This window comes from Lutjanus erythropterus, chromosome 21, assembly GCF_056507025.1.
Source record: "Lutjanus erythropterus isolate fLutEry1 chromosome 21, fLutEry1.hap2, whole genome shotgun sequence".
NCBI classification, from domain to species: Eukaryota; Metazoa; Chordata; class Actinopteri; order Lutjaniformes; family Lutjanidae; genus Lutjanus; species Lutjanus erythropterus.
In genome coordinates this window covers 16,343,059-16,368,385 of record NC_139337.1, presented here as the reverse complement: position 1 = coordinate 16,368,385, position 25,327 = coordinate 16,343,059, and the positions used below count along the sequence as shown (strand labels likewise).

The following is a 25,327-nucleotide window of genomic DNA, read 5'->3' as shown; positions in this document are numbered from 1 at the left end:
ATCTTACCATTAAAAATACTCTGCTTTCTCCCAGACAGATTCGGCAGTCAGTGAGAAGCCATAGCTCACTGGTTATTAGCAGCTCAAGCGTAGGCAACATGTATGTTTGTTTTTGTAGTTGAAAGCTGAGCGAGTTTCTAGATTGAAAACCAAAGACACAGACTCAATACAGGAAACTCTGAAAGTATGACGGACACAATCACCTCTGCCAGAATTGTTCTTTAGTTGTGATTGAACGGGCTGGAAGTAATCAAACGGTGGAAAATCTTTTCTCTTCATTCTCTATCTCCCTGCCTCTTCCTCTGTCAGTCTCTTCAACTCTGTCCACACACACAGCTGTGCCTGCATGGTGTGATTAATGGCAGCCATTCATTAGCTTGATCAACCACTTTAGCAGAGATTATTAATCAGATGCTTATTTAAATGTCACCGCTGAGCAGCTGAGAGGAAATGAGGCCACTGGGAAATTGAGTTCTTGTGTGTGGGCCGCTCGTGTGTGTGTGTGTGTGTGCACTTTGTTTGTGTCCTTTGGTTCCTGGAATATTGCCACACACTGATAACCATGAGCCTCATTCTTATGCTGCTTTACATACATTTGGCTCAGCAGCTAATACTGGAGGGATATGTAGCAATGGAGCCTAATGTTCAATTCCAAATGAGATGTGTCTCATTAATAAAACATAATGTTGTGCCTGTATTATGAAGAGCAATACAATACTTCTGGGATTGTACAGTTACTAGAAATTTACAATTTCCTGTCAGTTCTGCAATGTTTCATCTGTGTGTGGGTGTGTGCCTGTGCTTTCTCAATAAAGGACATTTCCCACTACACACAATCCAGCCTAATCAGGGCCTACTCATCATTTGTTTCAGAATTTTTTACTAGAACAAATTCCTAATGATCATTTTTGTGTCTGGCTGCCAAACTGAGTTACGATTGCAGCACTGCTGGCATTATAAACATGTTTTTGAAGTAATGTGATGAGCAAATTTGAGCTGGCATTTGCAAGCTGCTCGTATTTGCTTCTGGGGGCATTTGCACATAACTTCTGTAAATTCTGCCCCGTCTCTTTGTATCTCTCTGCAAGCAATGCTCTCATATACAGATGTATAACTACTGTACATTGGTGTGAGTGTGAGTGAAGTTTTTTTTTTTTTTTGGCAGGATTATGATGATGACAGCGTTTTTTTTTTTTTGCTCTTTGAAGAGCTCAATATGTGCAGAGCTGTAGGGCAACTTAAAGTCTGTGTCGCGGGCTTTAAAGTGAGCCTTTTCTGTGTTGCAAAGGGTAAATACAGTAAAGCCCCTGAAGATTACACACTTAGTCGAGCTTTATGAAGAGAGGAGAGGGTGTGGCAGTGTGTGGATGTGCTCTGAATTCAGCTCACTCAGGCAGAGGCATTTGTACGATGCAGTGGAGAACGCGAGCACTAAAGAGAAGCTGCAGTGTGAATACAATGGCAGCACAGAATGCACATATTCCACTCAGTAAAATTTCTATCTGTGCTCTCTTTGGTATGTTAGGTAGAGGAGAACAGGGGCGACATTTTTAACATTTTCTTCCTTATCGCACAGAAAGCTTGAAATACATTAGTCCTCTTTTGCTATTAGAAACGTAAACTAATTAATAATACAATTGATATATTTACACTGATAAGGATAAGACTATAACATTTAATGCAAGAAGTTAATTACAGTTACCCCCTTGGTGGGGGCAGTTGTAATAGTGGCTGGGGTAATTGTAACATTAAGAGGAATTTGTCATATTAACCCACTGTATCTCAAATAAAAGCACACTTCAAAATAATCACACTTTTGCTGTAGTATCTAATTACATTTTTAATCGAGTGCTGCAGGGATGATGTATTTCTCCCGTTGAATTTTGGATTAGTGAAGCAAATAGGCTTTTGTTCAGAAAGATAATCTACAGAAATGAGCAGCACTTTGTGATTTTTGAAGCATAAATGCAATTGCCAGAGGTATAAAGTTAATGTCAGGCTATAAGCAAACTGGAAGTGCTAATATGCTAACTCATTTCCAGGATGTCGTTGTCAGGCATCATATGCATTCAAAGTCAATTTATGTTTTTACTTAAGACTAAACAACTGTTCTAGTGGTTACTAAATTGTTTGAATTGTCCTAAAGTAGTTAGTTTTACATTTAAATTTTATGAAATGTATTTAATGTATAGAATTGTGTTAGTAGTGAGTAAAGATAAACAAGGGGCTTACTTTGGGCCAGAGGCAAACATATAACACAGTGTTACAACTGCCCCTGTTCTTGCAGCACCTATATTAGCACAGTTGTTCATATTAATTTTTAAACAATAACCTAGAGATAAAGATTAATGTAAGTTTAAATTCCCTGTCATATTAAGTTTCAACAGCAGAAGAAAAATACTATTCAAAAAGTTTATTATTGGAATATTCTGCCAAGGTGAAATTATCCTGCTCGTCATCCACAGGAAGAGACAGACTCTTCTAAGCATGTGCAGAGTGAGTGTCATCACTCTGGCTTGTCTCTGATAGGAGGAATTAAGTGTGTTGCAGACTGACCCCCCCGGTTACAATTGCCCCTGCTCTCCCTGTTTATTGTGGTGTTTATTATTCAGTGCAGCAACATGCAGTGATGCTTTAAAAGTTTCCTGTAATCAAACATTACACGGCGTGACTGAGCTGTGCTTATAAATAACAAGGTTAAATCACACACTGTGGAAAGAGTACACGCACTTTGTATAGTTCATCAATCATTTTATCAATCCATGTAATTGATTGAATCGATTAATCAACGAGGGCGGCGAAGGAGAGGGGGTGATTGATGTTGGTGAGAATGGAACTCACCTGATTGAAATTCAGGAACTGGAGTCTAAAAAGGTCAAGGGTCGCACGGGAGACATTTATAGGCATAGCAGGCTCTTGGTGGGACCTTTGTTGCCATGTTAAGAATAGCCTTTATCACAGGTGTGCGTTTGCGAGCGTGCATGCGTGTGTGTGTGTCTGTGTACATCGTGCATCTATTCCTCTGAGGTTGCTTGGCCTTGTGATCGTGGTGGGTTAAGTGATGCCACAGCCCAATAATAAATCTCTGACACAACCAGCACAGATGACCTGAAGGTCACTGTTTCATTAACTGTCTTCCACTTTGATTTTCTCATCCCTTGTTCCCGTCTGCTTCCCCACCTGCCCACCTGCTCAATACACACACCTAAACATAGAAAGCAACATGGACAGACATGTTTGGGGAAAATAGGCTCGTGTGTATGGTACAAAAAAAGGATAGTTCAACATTTTGATGATTATTCACTTTCTTGGTGAGAGTGAGAGAAGATGATCGATATCACACTCATAGCTGTATGTTACATAAAGTTAGAGCCAGAAGACAGACAGAAGCTTAGCTCAGCATAAAGACTGGAAACAGCTTGTCAGTCTAAGGTTGAATGAATACACCTACCAGCAACACTGAAGCACACAAATAATAGTTGTGTGTTGTATTGTTTTTTTCTAACCCCTATAAAAGATGCTCGTAGGTGGATGTTTTTTAGTACCACAGTCATAGCTGCATGTTACACATGAAGCTAGAGCCAGAAGGCAGTTATCTTAACTAAGCATAAAGACTGGAAACAGCTACCCTGGAGCTATCCTAAATTTTAAACAATTTAAAGCTCAGAAAACAACATTAAATCATTTTTATATCAGACTTTTTAATCCCTACAAAAGGTACTAGGAGGTGGATATTTTTATAACTCTTGGACTCCAGGGCTAGCTTGTTTCCAAGCTCAAGCTTCATATTTACCTCACAGCTTTGAGTGGTATCAATCATATCATTGAATTCACCGCACAAAAGAGAATAAGCAGATTTCTCGTTATGTCAGACTAAACATTTTACAGCTTAATTATATTACTAAATTAAGTCAGTTGATGATGTCAGTATTTGCTGGTTTTGCGTGGCTTGTGTAAGTTAAGCCTTCAGTGACCAGACATCTTATTGCCAGGACTGTCCCAGTTTCTAACTAGGTGTCCCGGGTCCTGACAAATATCTGTAAAACACAAAAACATTCACTCCCAATTTGTCTCGGTTTTCAGCACAATTAATCAGGCTACAAGGGTGCAAAAGCACACATTGCACCCACAATTAAATATTTTGTACCTTCAGTTGAAATTTGTACTGTATAATGAATGCCAAGTGCAAGGTGGTAGGTCTGGCGCACAGACTGTGCGCCTCTACGCGCATCCTCCTATTTTGGTTCATGAACATGCAGCAGCACAGTGTGGAAAGGTTAAACTTTAGCAGCCTGGTGCTGTCTTCATGTGTTTTAATGAAGGCAAACACAGTGAGTGGCTGTGTATAACAGGCACTGCGCTCTGGCGCAGCACTTCTCAGAGGCTGCAGATTTATCAACATATCAGTCCTGCTGCCTTCAGGTGCTGCTGGGATTTCATGATCTGAGGAGAAGCTTTTCATACAGTATAAATCAGCTGTGGACAGCTGTAAGAATCACACACATTCATTCATAGATCAATGCAGACTGATTTACTGACTTTCTTCTGTGTGTGTGCGCGCGCGCGCGCGCGTGTGTGTGTGTGTGTGTGTGTGTGTGTGTGTGTGTGTGTGTGTGTGTGTGTGTATAGGATATAAAATTTTGATTTATCCTGATGAAAACGCCTGTGGTGGGAAGACCATGTGGTACACTTAAGGATCTCAGTTTAGAAGATTGAAAATTGGAAATATGTTAACTCTAGCTATATGATTAAAAATAACAGTTTACCAAATTCATTTACTTTCTTTCTGACTGAGAGCTAGATGAGAATATTATTAATACACTAACAGCTGTATGTTACATATGGAGCCAGAGCCAGAAGACTGTTATCTTAGAATAACATAAAGAGTGGAAACAGCTAGATGAACTCTACCAACAACTCTAAGACTCACAGACAACACTTTGTATCCTTGTAGTTTAATTTATAATAAAGGTGCATATAGGTGGATTCTTCTTTACTCTTGGAGAGTGCCAGGCTCGCTTTGTCCTGTTTCCAGTCTCAATGCTAGTTTAAGCTAACACATCCCCTAGCAGCTGAGGAATATGAAGCTAGAGCTATGGCCTGGCTCAACTTTCATATTTCCGACAAAACTGAAGAATCCCCCAAATATTCAACCATTCATTTAAAAGTTTTACAGCTGAAATGATTAGCTGATTAAAAAATTAGTCAGAAAATGATTCTGCAACTCTTTAGATAATTAATTAATCATCAATTAAAAATGCCAAAAATTTCCAACTTCTAGTATTTTAACTGTTGGTCAGACAAAACAAGCAAGCCAAATATGATAACTTGAGCTTATAAACTAAAATGTTAGCTGGTAAATTGAGAAAAAAAATAGCAGAGGCATATGCCTCATACAATGAAACATGCATATATCACTGAGTGAAATCAATACTGTCTGCACATTGTCTGAATAAAAAAGCTGGACGGCTTTGATTCACTTCAGGGGGAAGTAACAGAGGAAGAATTACAGTAGATGTCTGTGTTTTGTACTTGAAAGACAAAAAAAACAACACTTTTTGTGCTGAAGTATAAAACTTGCCAGCCACCTCTCCAGATGGAGAGCGGCCATGTGGGCGGATTTGTTTGTACTGTACAAGGAAACCACAGCTTTCACCCAAAAGACAAAAAAGAAGTTGCTCATACCGCATAGCTGTCCAAGGCCAAATGAGCCACTTATAAGCAGCATTGTATTCCACATTCAGCTTTTTATAGGTAGATCATCTGAGCCTTAGTTGAAAGTAGCAATGAATCGGTAGGGCTTTGTAGTGAGAAGCTCTTGAGTAGAATCTAAGCACCTCTCTTGACTGCTTTTGTGTTCACATGAAAATTTACTACACTCTTTGAAATTACGGTTCCAGAAGGGTTCTTCCTGAAGGACCCAGAAAAGTTTGCTTCTGATGAACCCTTTTTTGCAGAAAGGGTTTTTGGAGGGTTCTTTGTAAAACTAAGGGTTGCATTAAGAACCCCTGTCATCCAAAGAACAAAGAACCCAAGGGATTTGTACCATTATACAAAAGATTTCTCAGTAGAACCCACTGGGTGGGTTCTAGATAAAACCCTTGGAATATAAAAGGATTGTTGGAAGAATCCCCTGGGTGAGTTCTAGATAAAACCTTTATAAAAGATTCTACCAGAAATCAAAAGGATTCTCCTGTGGGGCCAGAGAACACTTTATAGTTCTGGTTAGCTCTTTTGTTTCTAAGAGTGTATGTCTTGGTTGGTATTAATAGTGCCAAGACAGGAGACGGTTTCTGCAGCCCTGCTAGATTTGCACACAGATATTCATCGGGATCTTCTTCTTTTAACCATGAGGGAAGGTTCACCTCCTCTGAATCCCCTCTATGACACAGCTGAAATCGGGCCAAGAATCTCTCTCCTTTGATTATAGGTTTTATGCACCGAGTGTCATCATCAAACACACTGAATGCTCTTCCTCCCTCACCCGGCATTTCATTCATTTTTTTTTCTGTCACCAGGCGTCAGGTATATACGGGACCTGCTCCTCACGTCCGGCATACACACACACACTGAAGCTCTGACTCATGTCTAGACAGCGAAATTAGGGCATACATACAGACAAAAAAAACTGTGACATTTAGGCAAGGTGTTCACGCTGCGCAATCAGACTTCATTTTCCACACTGAGCTCAGTCAGTGGTAGCCACGTCTCGATTTGGCGAGGAACAATCAGATTTAATGTGAAGCCTTTTTTTGTGTTTCCTATTTCCGAAGGCTCTATCCTCAAATGAATGCAGCCCAGAGCTCACAGCTAACGGCGTATATCTTTGAAAGCACAACTGCTTCCTCCGTTAAGGGCTGGAATAAAATAGAATCAGCAGGAATGCATTTAATACTGTGGAGTTTTTCTATTTCAGACACAATACTGCGTGTCATAGCATGGGGACAAGGTGACATGATGTGCCATTATAGCTCAGAAATTAGTCTAAGAACGATTATCCTGTGACTACTTCAGTGGGTTTCATTATTATTTCCTTTTAGCGCGTTAAAAACTGAGACAGGCCTATTTGGAATAAGTGACAGAAAGGCTCATAACAATAAACTCATTTCTTTTTTGTTTCTTAAAGTGAGTTCATCATAATTTCAAAACCATTTATAATTGAGAAGCTGCTATATCTGAAATTCTGCTGGAGTTTGGTGGGTGAAACACACCAAACTCCACACACACACGCAGAAATGATGACGTGAAAGAACAGTAGAGATTGTTCAAGAGTCAATTTCTGTCTTGTGTGAAGTCATCTGAGCAGTGATATTGAATCTTTGGGGATAAGAGACGAGGCTGTGATGTTTCACTAGCAAGACGAGGTAACACACCTCAGTGAGGCCGCGCTTGTTGATGTAATTTATTGCAACATTATACAGGAAAAAAAAACTTAGAAAAAACCTCTTCGCTTCAAGCTGACTTTCAAAACTTTACCAGACGCTTTCCCTTATCTTATTTAGCTGACAAAACGTACGGCCTCAGCTTGGCTTTGTTAAAGTTTCTATTCTGAATGTGTGAAAGTTTGGTTAAGGATTAGATTCACAGTCCCCAATGGTCTGCTAAAAATTTCTGAAACCTTTCATAGGGCAGTTTCTAATGTTTTTGCTCCTCCATTTATCTCTTAAGCTTCACTTCTGTTTTGTTCTGACACTGTGAAAGGAAGCAAAGATAAGACTTAATGTTATTTGGTGAGCACAGAGGACTTTTTACTCATATTTAGTGCATCAGTGCAAAAAATATTATCCCTGTTGTGTGACTTACAGTGTAATCGGCCCTGTAAGTCAACAGTGACATGACAGCAACCTTATTGTCATAAGCCTTTAATTGCACTGGCTGTTATTCCCCCATAAAACAGCAGCACCACAGGCCTACCAAAGATTTTTACAGCTACTTTGTCTATGAAAATATATCTGCTCTTATTATACTGTACTAAACCTAATTATACCAAATTACTGTCAAAGTTGCTGTAAAATACAGCTGCATATTCTACTGATTAGCATGTTGAATGAAACCCCAAGAGAACATTGACTGCACAAGAGTTTGACCTTGATCCTCTAAATTTGCTTGCAAAGCCTTAATTGCCAGTAAATTTGGTTGATTCCAGATTTTGAGTAATATAGCTCTAATGAGGCCATTTTACATAATTTTACAAGAGCATGGAGCTCATTCTCTACAATCTTTCAACACAAAAGCAATTTAGAGTTCAAATTTTATGTATTTTGGTAGAAAAATTTGTTTTTTAATATAATGCACTGGACTTGTTTTTACATACAGCTGGAGTAGACTTGGACGTAGACACTTCAATTATTGTAATGAAACTAAGAAATAGAGGGTTTAATTACTTTCACCACCACTTTGGGCCACACTGGAATATCTTAACTTTCAGAGGGATCGGCCTGAAATCTGCTGCAGACATTCTTGCCCCTTCATAATCAATGTCAATAACAGAGGGCACAGAGGCCAACATGTTGCACTGCTGTATTTCTACAGTAGCCCAGAATAAACAAACCAAATACTGGCTCTAGAGAGGGCCTTTTGTGTTTTGCACGAGTTTGATTCTCCTACACACTATGACGGAGACGCTGGTCCTTTGAATTGAATTCCAAGAATACTTACTACTTAGATTGCTGACTATGGTTTGTGAGATTAATAGGACTTTCATGGAGGGTTTTTGCCAATGTGTAATCAAACAGTGCAACAATCATGCATAAATGGAGGGTCAAATGAAGAATCTCAAACTTCGACCACGAGTTTTAGACTTGTGATCATGACTAAACATGATATGAGTGACGACTAGCATGCTCAGCTCTCATTATCAGGCAAATGCAAAGCAGCGTGAGTTGAGAAGCATTCAAGGATGCCAAAAAAATTTAGGAATGAGGGCAACAATTTGTCTGCAGGAAGTTGCTCAGTATATTGTTACACCTGGTTGTTTTTGCCTATATGAGGATCCTGTTTTGTAATCATGTTTTAAAAATGAATGCCCCCACCCCTCTTCTGCTCTCTCCTCAGATCCGGACTTTGCAGACTTGGGAGTACCCCCACCTCTGCCCTGTAGGTATACTCCCTCTCTCTCTCTCTTTCTGCCTCTGTTTCTTCCTTTCTATCTTTCTGTCCCACTTGTTTACACATTCACATGCTCTCACGGCTCTTTTTATTATTATTTTTTTATTATGTGTACCTGTGTGGTATTTGTGAGTCCAATGTGTGTTTGCTTGAGCCGCACGCGTGTATATATGTGCGCACGTTTGTGTGTGTTTATACATCTGCGTTTGTTTCAGCCTGTCAGTATGACATGGTTGGTCCAGAAGGTATCGTTGAGTCCCATCAGATCACCAGGGACGGGAAGGCTGGCGCCGCCGAGGCCGTCGACTGTAAATGGTACATCCGCGCTCCGCCGCGCTCCAAGGTTAGTGACATAAGCTACGCTCCCATCCAACTGTGAATTAGATTTACTGCCAAGTTTTGAAATGTCACATAAAATAAAATGGAAATGAAATTGTGTTCCCATCAGCTGGGATGATGACAGCATAACGCGGTTACATCAGACAGCAAATCAACAAGAAAAAGAGATGCTGCAAGACTTTGACAAACACTGCGTGCGTCTTCATTCCTTGTGATATTTCCAGCCTTCGAGATTCTATTGAGATATTTTTTTCTTATTAATTTGCTGTTTCCATTCAGCATTCCTTCACACATGCAGTAAGATCAGGGGGTTGCATCAGGAAGGCTTTGATATTGCATGTGGGTTTGTCTGCAGCTGTCAGCAGTATCCCAATGTGAGTGTTCGTGGCTGCGGGGGGACTTGTTCCCCTGCTAGGGTCAGACAGATAGGCAGAAGGGTTTATTTGGGGTCAGGCCCATTTTTTAATCAGCAAGCTGTTGCCAAGAGGAATAGAGGGATGGAAGGAGATAGAGATAGAGAGGAGTGGAGAGGAGGGGGGGGGGTGGACCGGACAGACAGAGAGAGGCAAGGAGCGTTGCTGCTGATGAAATAGTGTTGCCATGCGATTTGACCCTGAGGCCTGCTGCTGCAACCTGCATTTGTTTTCTCTGCTAGTGTTTTCCATGCTGCCCTGCATGCATATACAAACACTGACATATATCCACATACATACACATGCACACGTTAGCTACATCGCCTAAGACATGCTTCCTTATCTAACAGAGGTACCCGAGCTGCATTAATGCTACAGGATTAAAAGTTTCCTGAGGGTAGAGCAGCAGTGCAGGAAAAGGCCACATTTTAAAAGTGCTATAACTTCTCGTATAAGTCTATAAGGTTTGATCACACACGCACCTACACAGTCCAGTCCATGACTGCAGTAAATCTGCTGCTGAAATAGCTCTGGCCCTCTTCTGGGTATATTTGTAGGGTGTAATTTAACAGAATAAGGCCACATTTACTTTGACTTTTATGGTTAGAACAACGGATTCAAGGACAGAGAGTATTACAAGGAGGATTTAAAGGGCTTGGTCACATTTATAATACTGTAATTGTTAATGGTGACGTAAAATAGACCTACATTTTATGCTATATTGGCTTAATGCTGAAAATGCTGAAGCTTGTCTAACATTTCATTTCAGATGCAAATGTAAAAAATGTAAATCTATGAGATTTGGTAATATTGCACTTGAAGGGGTGTGCATAAGTTTGTCATTACATTGTCGTAACCATGAACATGAGGACTCTTTATGAATGTATATGGCTGCTGTCATTAAATGTGATTTAGTCAATTATGTTGTGTTCATTGTTTGAGATGTCTTTGTTATGACAACTCATTAACATTAACTAAGACAAACTTCTAACTGTCCATCAGGTAATTCTGTAAATCACCTTGGTTCTGTACTCTGTTGTCAAACTGGCCTTATAATATTTAATAACATCTTTATAACAAGTCCAAATACCACAGTAGTTTAGGTCAAGTTAATAATTAATTACACACTTCCGAATCATTGACAGTGTGATAAAACATCTTTATGACAATCCAAAATGTACCACTTGACCTGAGTTCAGGGAAAGTATTTATGACACACTTATAATGGTCTAATGACAGATAATGTCAAAACCAAAGACTTATGACAGTGTAATGTCATGTTAAAACATAAAGTTCAACAGTTCTTTAAGTTTGATAATGTCATTTTGTCATGATAAAGTGATTGACAGGTTAGGTGAAGTTGTCATAGAAAGGACATTATTTGTCTCAGTTTTGTCTCATGACATGTTTATGACAGTGTCGTGACAGTCTTATGCACACCACTTCAAATAAAGTGTTTTGTAAAATTTATATAATAATTATAAGAAAGGCCTCCTGTTAGCATTATACTTCAAAGAATTTAAGTCAGTGCATATGAAATGGTAATTTGCTGTATAGGTTTTATTAGTGGGGTTCAGTTTGCAGAATGTGTGCATTCCCCCGTTACTCCCAGGAGTGAGATAAGGCAGCTGCAATGTCAGCTTAACCGTGTCACTATTTGTTTCACTAATTCAGCGCCTGTTAATGTTACAAGATGTTATCCTTCCCTTTGTGGGGCCACCATAGAGATAGTTTTTAAAGTCATACAGTCCACATTAGGGAAGCTATTAAGCTTCGTTCCATCCCTGATGAAAACTGTGATTGGTTCATAGCAGTTTATCACGCGGGTTTTTCATACTGTGCTGCAGGCTCTTGTACTGTGCACACGCTGGTTTATGATATAACTTGCTGATAATATTGGTGTGACTGTGATTCATGGCCGCAGCAGTTCCTTGGCTCTTATCTGACATATTCTTTGGGTCGCATATTTCCCGCTAATGCCCTTGTTTCCCTTCAGAAATGTCCTTCACATTCAGTTACTTTTAAGCCTGAAGGCCACAGGAACTGTAAGACTGCGTCATCATCCACCTGCAGCCATTCTTTTCTCCATTAGCATTCATGTGAAGCCATACAATAAGTGTAACATTGAAACAGGCATTAGGAGGGCCGTTACGGTCGATTCAAAAAAGCTGCATTGATTCCTCACTCCCTCTAAGTGGAGCTGTGTAAGTCCGGCAGGACACCGTGGCAACAGCACCGAAGAGGACCATAAGTCAGTTCCACATGTGTCACCTGTGTGTGTGTGTGTGCCTGTGTGAGGCCTGCGTTTTGAAGATTTAAATGGTTTGGTCACATTTATAATACTATAAATGTAAATGGTGAGGTAAAACAGACCTGCAGATTATGTTAGAATTGATTGCAGATGCTCAAAAAGCCTGTTTAACATATTATTTCAAACATACCTAACATAACTAGCAAGTAAATGAATGATGTATACTAGCTGGCTAAAATTAACTAACTTAAGATGTGAGTACATGTTGCTTTTACAGGTTCAACAGCTATATCTTTAAAATGTGTTTTTCTTTTCAACATAGATGAGCATATAGCATATCTAAGTACAGGAAACAGGAAAGGAGAAAGTTGACCAAGGTACCAAGTTTACTCAAATGTCATTTGAGCATAGATTGAAAAGGGGCGGGACATAGGAAGGTTCACTTTAGTGACTTTAGTCTTTTAAAGTGATAGTTTGGATTTACTGAAGTCAGACAATAACACAAACAAAGAATCTGTAGTAGCTGTAAAATTACTTATTTCGCCTAAGGAGTTTGGTTGTTTGGTTTGTTTCGTTTGTGTGTATGTGTGAGGCTCTGTATGTGCATGAAAGAGCGACAGAGTGAGTGAGCCTGGCAGTATGATGTATTTTACTTGGTGTGAATCAGTGTCATATTTCGCCCTGCAGGAGTGTCTCACAAGGCAAGTCATGGGCCAAAGGCTGACAGTCATTGCCGCTGATGGACAAGTCGGCAAATAAAATTTTTAGCACACATCTATCTTCAGTCGCACACAGTCCTGCAGCTCTCACCTCCATCAGCTCTGTTCACACCCAGTTACACATGAAATATATAAAACTTACTGTATCTCTCTGTTTCACTCTTCCTCAAACACACATGCATGCCCACACGCTCACTGCGGTGAAGCCCCAGCCCGTCACTGTGTATGTGCATGCATGAGGTTGTGCTGCGTGCAGGGCAGGGCTTTCATTTCCCTATGCTGATACAGTACTGCACTGTACCCAGTGTGCCAGAAACAGCAGAGAGATAATGACATCCTATACCGGAGGCTCTAATTAGACTGCACCGGAGCACTCCAGAGAGAAGGGAGGAGAGGGGGACAGAGGAGGAGGAAAAATAGGGAAGGAGGGGATGAGGGAAAGATATACTTAATAATGCATTTTGTCGGCGATGTAAATGTATAGGGATGAAGTTTAGGGGTGAGGTGGCAGATGGCAAAGATAGAGATGGCGTGAAAGGGAAGGGAAGGCGAGACTGGCCGAAAGATATACCTGCAAGTAAGCAGTAATGACCATGTGTTGTTGCCAGAAGTGACAGCACTGCACCAATTTTAATGCCATAATGTGATTGCCTTACACCACCATGTGTCATTTTAATTTCAGCTTCTTCTATAAATAGATTTCTCAGAAAACAACCTAAAAAAAAACTAAACAAAATTTGTAGAGCCTGACCGATATATCGGTTGACCAATATTATTAGCTCGATATTGGGCTATTGCAGCTATAGCAGTCAGTATAAAAGTTATGATAGTATCTGATACAGAATGTGCCGTTCCTGACAGGTTGTTGGAGGCTCGAGTCTCTCCCAGCTCACAAAGCCTTTCTTCAAAAAAAAAAGTACAAAAAGTAATGTAAAGAACAACCAGACAACAAAAAAAAAAAAAACACATGCAGTTAGTGGCGAGCCTGTGCAGCACAATGTCACCTTTTAGGATAAAGAGATAATCTGTGTTTCAATGACAAGAACTGGATACTAAATTGTACAATATAACAACTCTCATCAATTGCAATCTGTGTTTTTCTTGTAACATTTCATCTTGTTGGTTTTTTCCTGTTTGGACAGCTGTCCAAATTCAGCTGACAGCTGTTAGTTGTGGAGGAATATATTTTAGTTGCCTTGTGTTGACTCATAACAGTAACTGCATTTTCCTCAGACATCATTTGTGTCCTGTCTGTTTCCCACAACCACACCTGCCTGCACTGTCTGACACCTTCTGTATCTTTTCATGAAGATAATGGCCAAAATATGGACATCTATTCTGACTGTAATGAACAGCACGAACACTGTGAGAACATATTCTTCCGCGGTCGGTGATGGATTCTGCGTCATTATTGGGCGCTGCAGAATCAATGAAGAGGCAGCCTATTTTCCTGCTGGAGCCAATCTCTCCTCCTACAAATTGGTGATTGTATCTATCTGATCCATTGCCGTCATTTGGCATTGTGATGCCATCTGCACTCTGATTTTTCTTCATCATTGGTCAGTTAGAAGAGTCCAGCAACAAAAGCTGTAGAGAAAAAAGACAATATGAAAAGCTTTCCTTTGGGTTTGTGCATGTCTCTCTCTCATAATGAGGCCTTCTTGATCGCCTCTCCAGTCAAATCTACTAACTGGCATCAATCACACAACGCTTTAGGGAATGCAAAGGCTGAGTAAAGAAAACACAGGCATGACAATTACACTTATTGTATTTCTATGCGTAAACTCAGCAGAATGCAAATGGAAACAATTGCAGCCTGTGTTACCATTTACACCAGTCATTCCCAGAGACTGGGTCGGGACCCACAAGTAGGTCACAGGAGATTTTATTTGGGTCCCCCCAAAAATAGAAGACTATGGAAGAAATTCTGCAAACTTAAAATTTATATCTGTGGTACACTTTTCATAAAGCATTTAGTATTTGCATATTGTTTTACTGATGAGAGAAGAAAAATGAGAGCTTATTAATTCCACCTAAATGCACATTTTGCGTGGTTTATGAAGTAGGCTAAACTTGTTTTCCAGATGAGAAGAAATAAAAACAATAAGATGGCTTGTTAACTCAGGCAAAATGCCTTTATTCTCATTTATAAAATATTTAACGTGTTTATGTTTTCAGTAACACACATCAGTATAGTATAATGTGATACAGAAATGGCATTAAAAAAGGTCAGAAAAGTTAATTTATGCACAAAGTAAATCTCTTAAGGTTTAGTGATAAGGCCTACTATGAAATGAGTCGTGATGGGTTGTCATTTTAAAAAAGCGGGTCTCCAGAAAAATAGTTGGGGAAAAACTGATTTACACTATTTCATGTAGTAAAAATATGTTTTTGATTCAAGACCATAAGGCTGTCATCTTTTACAGCATAAAAGGGTGTATGTGGCAGCAAAGTATAAAGGCTTTTTCTTTTATCACTGTGTTTCCACCCTCTGACAAATAACAATAATTGCAAAAGCTTTTCTTAGTTCTTTGTTCTTTCAAGTTTAGCCTGCAACTATCAGCACATATAATAGTTACCATGTCCAGAGGACACATTTCCATCTGTCCTGCACCAGTGTTCCAGGTTTTACAGTTCACACTGGCAGCAGAATGACAGTAGTTGGATTTTTTAGATCCGGTTATACATCTGTGGTGCTTCTAGGTAAAAAGTCCAATAAATAGATTCAGTGAGCCATGCTGTTTTTCCACATAAAGTACAAGCACATGATTGGTTTATTTTGCAAGAGTACATCATAAATGGTCATCGCTATATTGCTCCTAATGCATTGCAAAGTTATGAAAAGTTCACCTTAGTTTTAGTTTTAATTGACTAGACTATGTATAATCTGAAATTACATATTAAGTAATGCACTGATGCATTAGTGCAGCTCTGAAATATATAATACTCATAAAATGAAACAAAACAAAATTACATTTTAAAAAGATATATTTCATAGATAATTAGAAAAAAAGAGTTAACAGCAGTTTGGTAAGGCTTTATTAAGGCACTGCAGTGCTTTTAGCCTAAATGTTAACATTAGTATGTTAACATGCTCACAATGTCAACGCTAACATGCTGATGTTTAGCCAGTATAACATTTACCTTATTTAACATGTTCACCATCTTAAGGGCTTTTCACATTCCACTCAGAGCTAAAAGCATTCCTAGAACCTTCTTAGCTCAGGGCTAAGAAAGCTTTCACACTGGTACAATCCTGATTAATTCCATAGTGGGCTAAACCTGACTTTAGCGTAGGGCTTCCTGGCCCTGCCCAACCCTCCAGAGCATGGTTTGCCCCAAGTTTGCGGGACCGTCACCCGAACACCAACTAGACACAGGGCCAAAAAGTGTCGATTTAAAACTGGGTTGTTAAAATGTTGTTACCCGTCGACCTAGAATGTAAATTAACTGATGTTCCAATGAGCATTCAGAGCCTAGAGCTGGTAAAAATGAGGTGTGAATCTATAATCCTGAAGGTTAACCCTGGGTTAATAATATGTGTGTGTGAAAAGGAGGTTATCCCAAGCTCAACTCTTAGCCTAGGGTTATCCTTAGCCCTGGGCTGAGAATCTGTTTTAACTATTTTTGAATGGAAGCAGTTTTTGTGTATAGTAATAAAACTGAAAGATATGTTACTGGCATAAACAGTAGGCTACACAGAAAAGATATTTCAACAAAGCAGTCCCGTATACGTGGTCTGTTTGTGAATATGTGGCTGACATTAGATTGCTGGCCTGGATAATTATCCCAGGCAGCCAAAGTCAGTATTGTCATTCATTGTCTCAGGTGAATGTCCAAACAAATAAAATCTTGTGCTAATCCGTCCGGCATATGTTGACATATTTAACAAGATAAATGAAAACTTAATTGAGTAAATAAAAAAAAAAACATAATGTTAGATGCATGCTATAGGGACCATAAATGCCTGTACAAAATTTTTATGGATCCGGTGGATTTAATGCAATTCATCCATCTCTGGCTGCAAAGCAGTAAACTAGCCACCACCTTCCTCCCACTTCGTCATAGGCTGATCACTTTAATCAGCCATTGCAACCAAAAAATGTAGTGTACACTTCATCAACAGTACTTTGCACTTGTAATTAGTCCCCACTGATTAAATTACTTTTTGTTGGTTACACACTGGTGCATTAACTGCATGTGCTGCAGGTGGAAAACTTCATGTCTAATTTGGCTGCTACTGTAGCTGACAGTAGAATGACTGGGCCAAGTGACCTAATTAACATGCTTATAGGTACTTTTTCCCATTATTGGCTTCTCGAACTCAAAAACAAATGGAGACAGAGTTGGCTGAGAGATCCCAACCATAACCTTATCCTTGACTACAACCTTAACAGTAACACATTAAAGCCGACTTCTTTGGCCACATGCCACATGGAATGGAGCCAGTTTTAAATATCATCAATCCATAGGAACTACTTTGTACTTTACTTTACCGGAGTTTTCTTCAAATCCTTGCAGCATTTTTTTAATCTAACTTCCAACAATGTCATGTACCGTTCCTCTCAGATCTCTGACCTAATCACTGTGTCGTCCACCCTGACTAGAAACCAAATTTTAAATGCACCATTTCATTCTTTTGATCACATTAAAAGGCATTGTATTGGAAAGCCATGTAATATTGACGAGACCACAACAGCACTCCACCATGACGTCTGCTAAGAAATTGTCTTCCATCATCCGAACCCTCCCTGCAATATCAATACAAGTCCATACACTCTGGATGATTAATTAATTTAAGGAAAGACACATAGGATACACTGGAGACGGTTGCAACAAGTCTTATTCCAAGTCTTATCTTGTTCATGTTGCAACTGTCCCTATGGGGTCAGTTACAACAACTGACTTCATACAATCAAATATAATGATAATAATAATAAGAAGAAGAAGAAGAATAACAAATTTATAGACACAAAATGTAATCATCTGTAGATGTTATGGGTAATTATGAGATAGATGTAAGTTACTATATAAAAATTTGGTTTGAGCAGTGTTTCATTCCAGTATCACAGCATGGAAGACAAAATATGCCCTGAGTCTTGTGCCAGAGGAGTGGCTGAATATGTCAGATTTTTATTAGACGGAAGATTATTGACACCACTAAGAGAACTTGTAGGGAATTGGCGAGCTTGTTTCGCCCCCCCGATCCATTTCACTTGTCATGTTGTGGAGGCCCAGTTGACATTGCGAGGTCCATTATCCTGCTCCATCTGCAGCTTTCGTCTTTGGGCATTTAAAGCGTCACATTTCCCTGTCACAGTTCGGGAGCGGTCCACTCATTAACCGTAATGATGGCGGGTGCTGTGCGCAGCCAACCAGAACCATAGCTGTGATTGGGCGATCTCAGCCTGATGAATGAGTGACAGACAATGATGCTCAGGCAATCAGGAAGTGTTAGTTTCACCTAGAATGGCTGTTGTAGAGAGTCAAGGTGGAGAGCAAGGTGGATATTTCACTCAATGAGGGATTGTTACTGTAGGATAATAAAACAGTCCATATACTGTATATATCTGCCGTGGTTTGAAAGTCTACAGTCCATTGATCAAGAAAGGAGGAGAGCAAAATGAACTGTAAGTGGATGACATTTTCTCTCTTGAAGCTCCAAAGCTCGTGGCAAAATGTCCAAGGTCTCCTTAAAGTTTAACAAGGTTGTAGGTTTTGTGTAATGCCTTATCTCAACAGATATGGATAATGAGTCTAAAGCTAATAGACTCTGTCTGTCTCTGAGTCCTCATTTGATATGCGTATGTAATGACTTTGTACAAGCTGCAGTCTGTCAGTCTTATTTCATTACAGAGCTGCTATATCAGGCACTGGGATAATGAGTAGGATGCACAGGCCATAATGGGAAGGAGCTGAAATCTTTTCTGTCACTCCTCTCTGTTCTATTTTGTTCACCTTTTTCCTCTGTCATGTCTTCAAATTTCCTTATTTGATCTCTGCTTTCTCTCCTCCTATTTTCTCTCCCATCTGCCTCCTTGCATTGGACAGATCTATCTGCGTTTTCTCGACTATGAGATGGCCAATTCTAATGAATGCAAGCGCAACTTTGTGGCAGTGTATGATGGTGGCAGGTGCGACTTTTTGACTTTTCCTATCTTTCTCTTTCGTTTTGATAAATCATGCAGAGGCTCAAAGTGGTCATTGACTTGTTCATTTTAGCATCTTTATCTTGTGATCATGATCTTCTTATCTTGAGATAGCAACTTACTTTGCTGCTTAAGTATTTAAAGTGTAACTTCACCCCAATCCTCAGTTCCAATCCTTTTTAGCTCTGTGGTCTAATAACAGTTGAGCAAGCTTGGGGACTCTGTCCACTTTCTCCTTTATCTTGTCCTGTAATCAGATATGTGCAAGACTTGTCTACATTGAAAAGAGATCCAAATTTTGAAGACCGTAAAAAGATGCTGCAAAAAGTGACTCATTCACGTCTTAAATTAGCTAATTTTTTAACAACATGCTAGCCACTTAGCTAGCTAATCTACATTAATCAGCTAGCTAGTTAACTAGCATTGTGTAACATTAGCTAACTTAAGATATGGCCATCTATGTCACTTTTACAGGGAACGAGAAAGTTGGCCGAGGTACCAAGTCCACTAAACTGTTAATGGAGCAGAGAGCAAAGAGGGGCAGGACTGAGGAGGGCTCAGTTTTGAAAGATGCAAAAAAAAAAAAGTGGGCCAGGTGCTGAGGAGCAGAGAAGGGTTGGGTGAATTTGTGAGGCAAGATTTGTTCAGTGTGGTAGACTTCTGTTTAAAGGCTATTTAATTATTTTTTATATAGGGTTTTATGATGTAAATTAGATTAAATTATGTCAGAATTGGCCTTGCAAGTGCAGGACAGAACTTTTTAATCTCAAGATAATATGATATTAAAATCATGATCAATGAAAATAATATTTGGGCTTACAAAGAAATATGAGCTTCCCAACAATCTAACTTTTTATTTTGAGATAACCAGAATTTAAAGTTGTGATCACATGATAATGATCCCTGTTTGCTGCAGGTGTCTGTTGAATAATGTGCTTTATTGAAGCAAATAACCATCCTGCTTGATAATAATCTGTGGGTTCTTATCTCCTCCTGTCTCATCTCAGTTCGGTTGAAGACCTGAAGAGCAAGTTTTGCTCGACTGTGGCCAACGACATTATGCTGGTCTCCACGCTGGGCGTCATCCGCATGTGGGCGGACGAGGCCAGCCGCAAGAGCCGCTTCCGCATCCTCTTCACAACCTACCAAGAGCGTAAGACAACACATATCTACACTCACACACATGCTGTTTATCATAAAAAGAGGTTTACTGCAAAATGACCCACCTGCTGAGGGAAACTGATTAGCTTTATTCATCAGACCGCCACTCTGTGACAGCGACCTAGACGCCAAAATAAAACAGGTCTGGTCTTTAGTGGCAGCCATTAAATGAAGATGGAAGCGCATCGACCACGTTTATGGCAAGTTATACCATGTGTCGTTCGTAGGAAAGGTGCCGTCAGAGGTTTCCATTTAGTTTTATGACCATTTAAACAGCACCAAGCAGGAAACCAAGGAATATGATTTCCATTATAGGGCATATTGCCTGTGGGTGAGTGTGAATATGACAGTGGTGGTGGATTTTAGCTCAGCACTGCAGCACTATAGCAGCACTGTTCTTAATAGATAGCTAGACAAAGGAATATCAGGATGAGCTACGGTGTGTTGACAGCTACCTGTTTTCTTTGAGCCAAACACACAGACACACACAGACACACACTGCACACACATACACAGTCCTCTTTCTCATTCACTGGCTCCTCATTGATGGAGCTTGTAGTTTGACAGGGGTTGCAGAGGGCATTCTTTGTACCTGTGAGGTGAATGAAGAGGGTCTGAGGCTTGTGTGTGTACAGTATGTCACTGTCAATGGCATATAATGACACATACAAACACACATACTGCTCTGCTCAACACAGCATCTGCATTTTCTTAAGGAGAAATAATGAGAGATAAAAATTTAAAACAATATAAAGATGCACAGAAAATGTATTGTGACACGATTCAAATAAAAGAATTATGTTAAAGGGATAGTTTGGGTTATTTACCTACAGTAGATGGCAAGAAAAGATACTTTAGCTTCTTAGAAAATGGTCCACCTAAAATGGTCAATCAGATTAAATGTATGCTAAATTTATTTTCACTACTTTACTTTGCTGTCAGAGAGCACTATAACAGAATTATTTTGTATCTCTTTATTTCTCATGCAGATTACCATCTAATTTACATTTGTCTATTAATTTATTAAATGAATATAAATTAATTAAACCGATAGCTTCAATATTTTTCCCTCACCATGGACCCACTCAAGGCAGCATTACCTGACTTTTCTGTCCCCATCACAAGCAAATGGTTTCTGAATTACTGTAGTTTTACTGTCATGTATGAAAAAACCCAAAATGAACACAGTAAGTAGACTATTGGATGTTACTATAAGCAAATTATTTTAACAGTATTTGTATCAGAGTGATTCTGTTACAAACCTTTTGATCCATATAAGCGATCCATATATTGATCACTATCACCATCTATCACTATATGAGGTTTTCACTTTATAAACCAAATAGCATGCTCACCAAATTAACCAAACTCCATACACTAAGTCAGTCATTTTATCTTGCGCAACATGGGAGCTACTGGTCTACTGCTGCCTTGATGTTTTAGTATGTTTAAGTTATTGTGTGAATTTGTGGTTTTAAAAAGATAGTTAAGCTTCATCAAAGTCACACAATAACACAAACTAACTAACAGATTGAGGCAGCAGTAGACCAGCTACTCATCTGGTCTGTGAGGTAAAAATGCTGATTTTCTCCATGGAGTTTGGTTGGTTTGGAGAGTGTGACATTTTCTTTTCAGAAAAGGCTAAGTAAAGCAGTGAAAACATTCTAAATATAGCCTAGACTTAAACTGATATTGATTGTTTTTAGGTGGACCTTTTATAAGGGCTGAAATACCTTTTGTTGCTTCCTACGTCCACAGTAGTTCATTGCTCAGCTTCCGTGCTGGTGCCCCTCTCTGCCTCTCCTAACTGGAGGCATGCCAACCGCCATCTACTGTAGGCAATACACTGACTTGATAAGTACCAACATCAATTAATCGGAATTATCTTTATAAAGTAGTTCACTGAGTCTCTCTTACAGTTCCTGAAATTGTCTCTTAATTTTTATGACAGCAAAAGGAAAAAGCCCTGCCAGATGCTTCCTTTCAGACTGCTCCATTAATGGCACAGTACATCATATTCTTGCTGTTGTTACTGGGAAGAAGAAATAATGCATCTTGGATGAAGCCATGTTATTTAAAAGTGAGCAGTGCTCACTTTTCTTTCGTGCTGCACGGTCTACTTATTGAATGACACAAACTGTACCCACACATAAGCAACCGCCAGACCTTGAAGGACAGTCAGCCATGTACGCCAGCAACATGTCTATATTGCTTTGTACATGTATACTGCAGTGATAAGAGGAGATAAGTGGCCAGCTTCCACAGAACAGGCGACAGCAGCGGCAGCGGAGTTGTTTGTGTTGTGAAGTCCGTGTCCCTTTTGTGAGGCCTTTTCACCAAGCAGAGCCAGGATGTGCTGTTGCCGGGGCAACGCTTCTGCCTAAGTCACTCAGGCGATCCCCCAGCCAGACCTCAGCCTTTAGAGCAGCATCCACCACAGCTCAGCAGCACTGCACCAAGCCTGTCAACAGTGGATGTACACAGGTGCAGCAAAGAACTGGGACGCTCACAAAGTAGAAGTAACTCAGTGTAGTGTGTCTTCTTAACTTTCTTCTGTAGTGTAAATAAACTTGTTTTTTGAAGAAAATGTAAAACATGCTATGGTATATCGATAACAGTGGAGTAAGGCAGCTAATTTATTTGCATCATAATTTGTTTAAAGGGACAATTCACCAAAAAAACAAAATTACACATTTTTCTTCTGGCTTGTAGTACTATTTATCTAGATTTTTTTTTTTTTTGTTTTCTATGGTAAAAAGAAAGTAGTATCTTGAGTAACCCAGTCATGACGTCTGGAAATAGACATTTCTGATGAGTTTTTCAAATGTATTTTCAAGCCGAGTGCCATCTAGTTGTATTATATTGGAGAGAAGGCAGACATTTCTGCAGCTGATATCTCCAAAACTTATGAATTCAAGGCAAAACAACCAAGATAAATACTACCAGTGTATATGTACCTGTAGTATGTGCAATTACATTTCTTTTTTAAGTATTGTAAGACTATTTTAACTATAGAAAGTGTAGAAGATGTAATGATCTGAAAGTCTCATACTTGTGTTCACTCTGTTATGCACAACATAGTGAAATATCTTTATTTCTATTGCTGATTTCATAATGAAAGACTAGTGTATGTTTTTAAAGGCTGAAGTAATCAAATTTTAAATTGTTTATCAAGATACAAAAAGTAGAAACAAATCCTTAGACAACATTTAAACATTACTGGTGCCTGAGAAACCAAAAGGCATGTTAAATATTTTCATGATATTTAACAGAACATTTATAGTATCAGGCTTTTAAAGGAAAATTCCATTTCCTACAACTACAAATATCTATTCAGTGTACCAGTTCTAGGCATCTATAGAAAGTAGCAGATTACAGAGTCCTGCATGGGTCCAGTTTGTAAACCCACACCCCCACAGCTGAGTACCAGTGCCAGCCTGTTACCCACAATTATCTCCAAGTCAAATCCAGACCTCCCCTGTCCCGATAATATAAGTCCTGCGACCTGACCTGTGCCTAAACACACAGACTACAGTCACTCTTGGAAAAGAGTTTGTCAGTTGCTGCAGCTGCTGTGCTTTTTACAAGCATCAAAGGTACTGAAAACATTTGTTCTCACAGTCTCTTATCGCACCAAATTCCTCCCAAATGAATTGGCCTTCCGCAATGTATTGTCTGCAATTGGTATTCACCGCCGGCTATTTTGGCCTTTATGTCATCCATTTTGATGTACTAGTCTACATCACTGTCAGAGATGAATTTAGGGGTCAAAGGTTCTGGTGGGCTTTCACAATAAAAAAAAAAACCCTGGCAGCTGATTGGGCCTGATAATAATAGCTGATTTAGATGTTTAAAATACTGCACAATCATTTTCATTTCAGATTTATCCAAAAGAAAGACATATTTGTGGTCTCACCCACAGTTACCTGACCAATTGCAGGACTCTGGTAGATGTGTTTTTGTTGTATTTAAGTCTATTCATTAAATGTTCCCATCGAAGTTTCTCTTTACTTAACCAAAAACATCTTTTTATGCTTTAATACTGAATAGTTTACTGAATAGCGGACATTTACTCTCAGTCTTATTAGAGATACCTTCTATTTGCTTTTACCAGAGCAAATTTGGAAAACTTGTAAAAGACACAGTATTATGATAATCCAACAAAAACTGTTCCAAGCACAGTTTAAATACAGTGGACAGTGCAGTTGGACAGTGGCTTGAACAGAAAGCCAGAACTTTTCATAACTACACATTTCAATGAAACATTAATTACAAAAACTAATAAATATGTGTTAAAAAAAAAAAACATTGCTTAGGAAAGATAGAGGGCAGGCAAGAACAGCTGACCTGTGATGTGGGGTTATACACACTGTTTAGTACAGAAATACAGTAAGAAGTTATTTAATTTCCCTCCTCAGGTGAAAAGAAATATGTGTGCACTCTGTTACAAGTGCATTAGCTCAATTTGCAGCTTATAGGGCAGTTTTTACACTAAGCGCTCCCTTGTTACAGCAGATCCTGAAACTTTTATATGTTGGTTCACGGCTGCTGGTTCCCAGTTCCCAGCTTCCAGAGAACCATTCATAGCTGCTGACTCCCAGTGAGATGCTCCAACGAGAAGAGAAACGTTCCTGAACCCAAACATCCACCTTTATCAATTTTTTCTGTGTTCACACCTGCTGATGCTACTGATCTTGCTCTGTTTCCAGGCTCAGTCACACACATACACACACCCACTGCTGCTATGTAACTTCAGTGAAAGATTACCAATTTGAAGTATAAGAAAGTGAAGCCTATCTTTACCCAAGAAGCAATTATGTCTTAGGTGATAAATGTGCTTGTGCGACATCTGAGCTGTCAGCATTGTTACGCCTCATCAACAGATACTCGTCTCTGGGGCTGCAGATGGAAATTTGGTCTGGCTCCTCTACACACATCACTTCTTTTTTCTTTTAAAGCGTCCTTACTGTATGCATGAAAGCAGTGTAGAACAACACAGTATGCTGATGTCTCTTAACTTATAGATCTTGGCTGGTTCTTAGACAATAGAATGTCTCTGAACATGTTATCTTGGTTTTAAAAAGAAGCTGTGTGGAAGCTGCACCATTGTACAGTAACATACAGTAAGATGAGAGGTAGGGATGGATGGATGGATGGATGGATGGATGGATGGATGGATGGATGGAT

At 39.4% G+C, this 25,327-nt stretch overlaps 1 protein-coding gene across 4 annotated transcripts in view; it reads left to right on the top strand.

Moving 5' to 3' along the window:
* neto1l (neuropilin (NRP) and tolloid (TLL)-like 1, like) overlaps positions 1-25,327 on the top strand; it is a 90,708-nt gene that overhangs the window by 50,784 nt on the left and 14,597 nt on the right. For all 4 annotated transcript variants that reach the window (XM_084747505.1, XM_084747504.1, XM_084747502.1 and 1 more), the window contains exons 5-8: positions 9,055-9,096; positions 9,324-9,451; positions 18,882-18,964; positions 19,987-20,132. In XM_084747505.1, the coding sequence (XP_084603631.1) occupies positions 9,055-9,096; positions 9,324-9,451; positions 18,882-18,964; positions 19,987-20,132 (399 nt within the window). The remainder of the gene's footprint in view (positions 1-9,054; positions 9,097-9,323; positions 9,452-18,881; positions 18,965-19,986; positions 20,133-25,327) is intronic.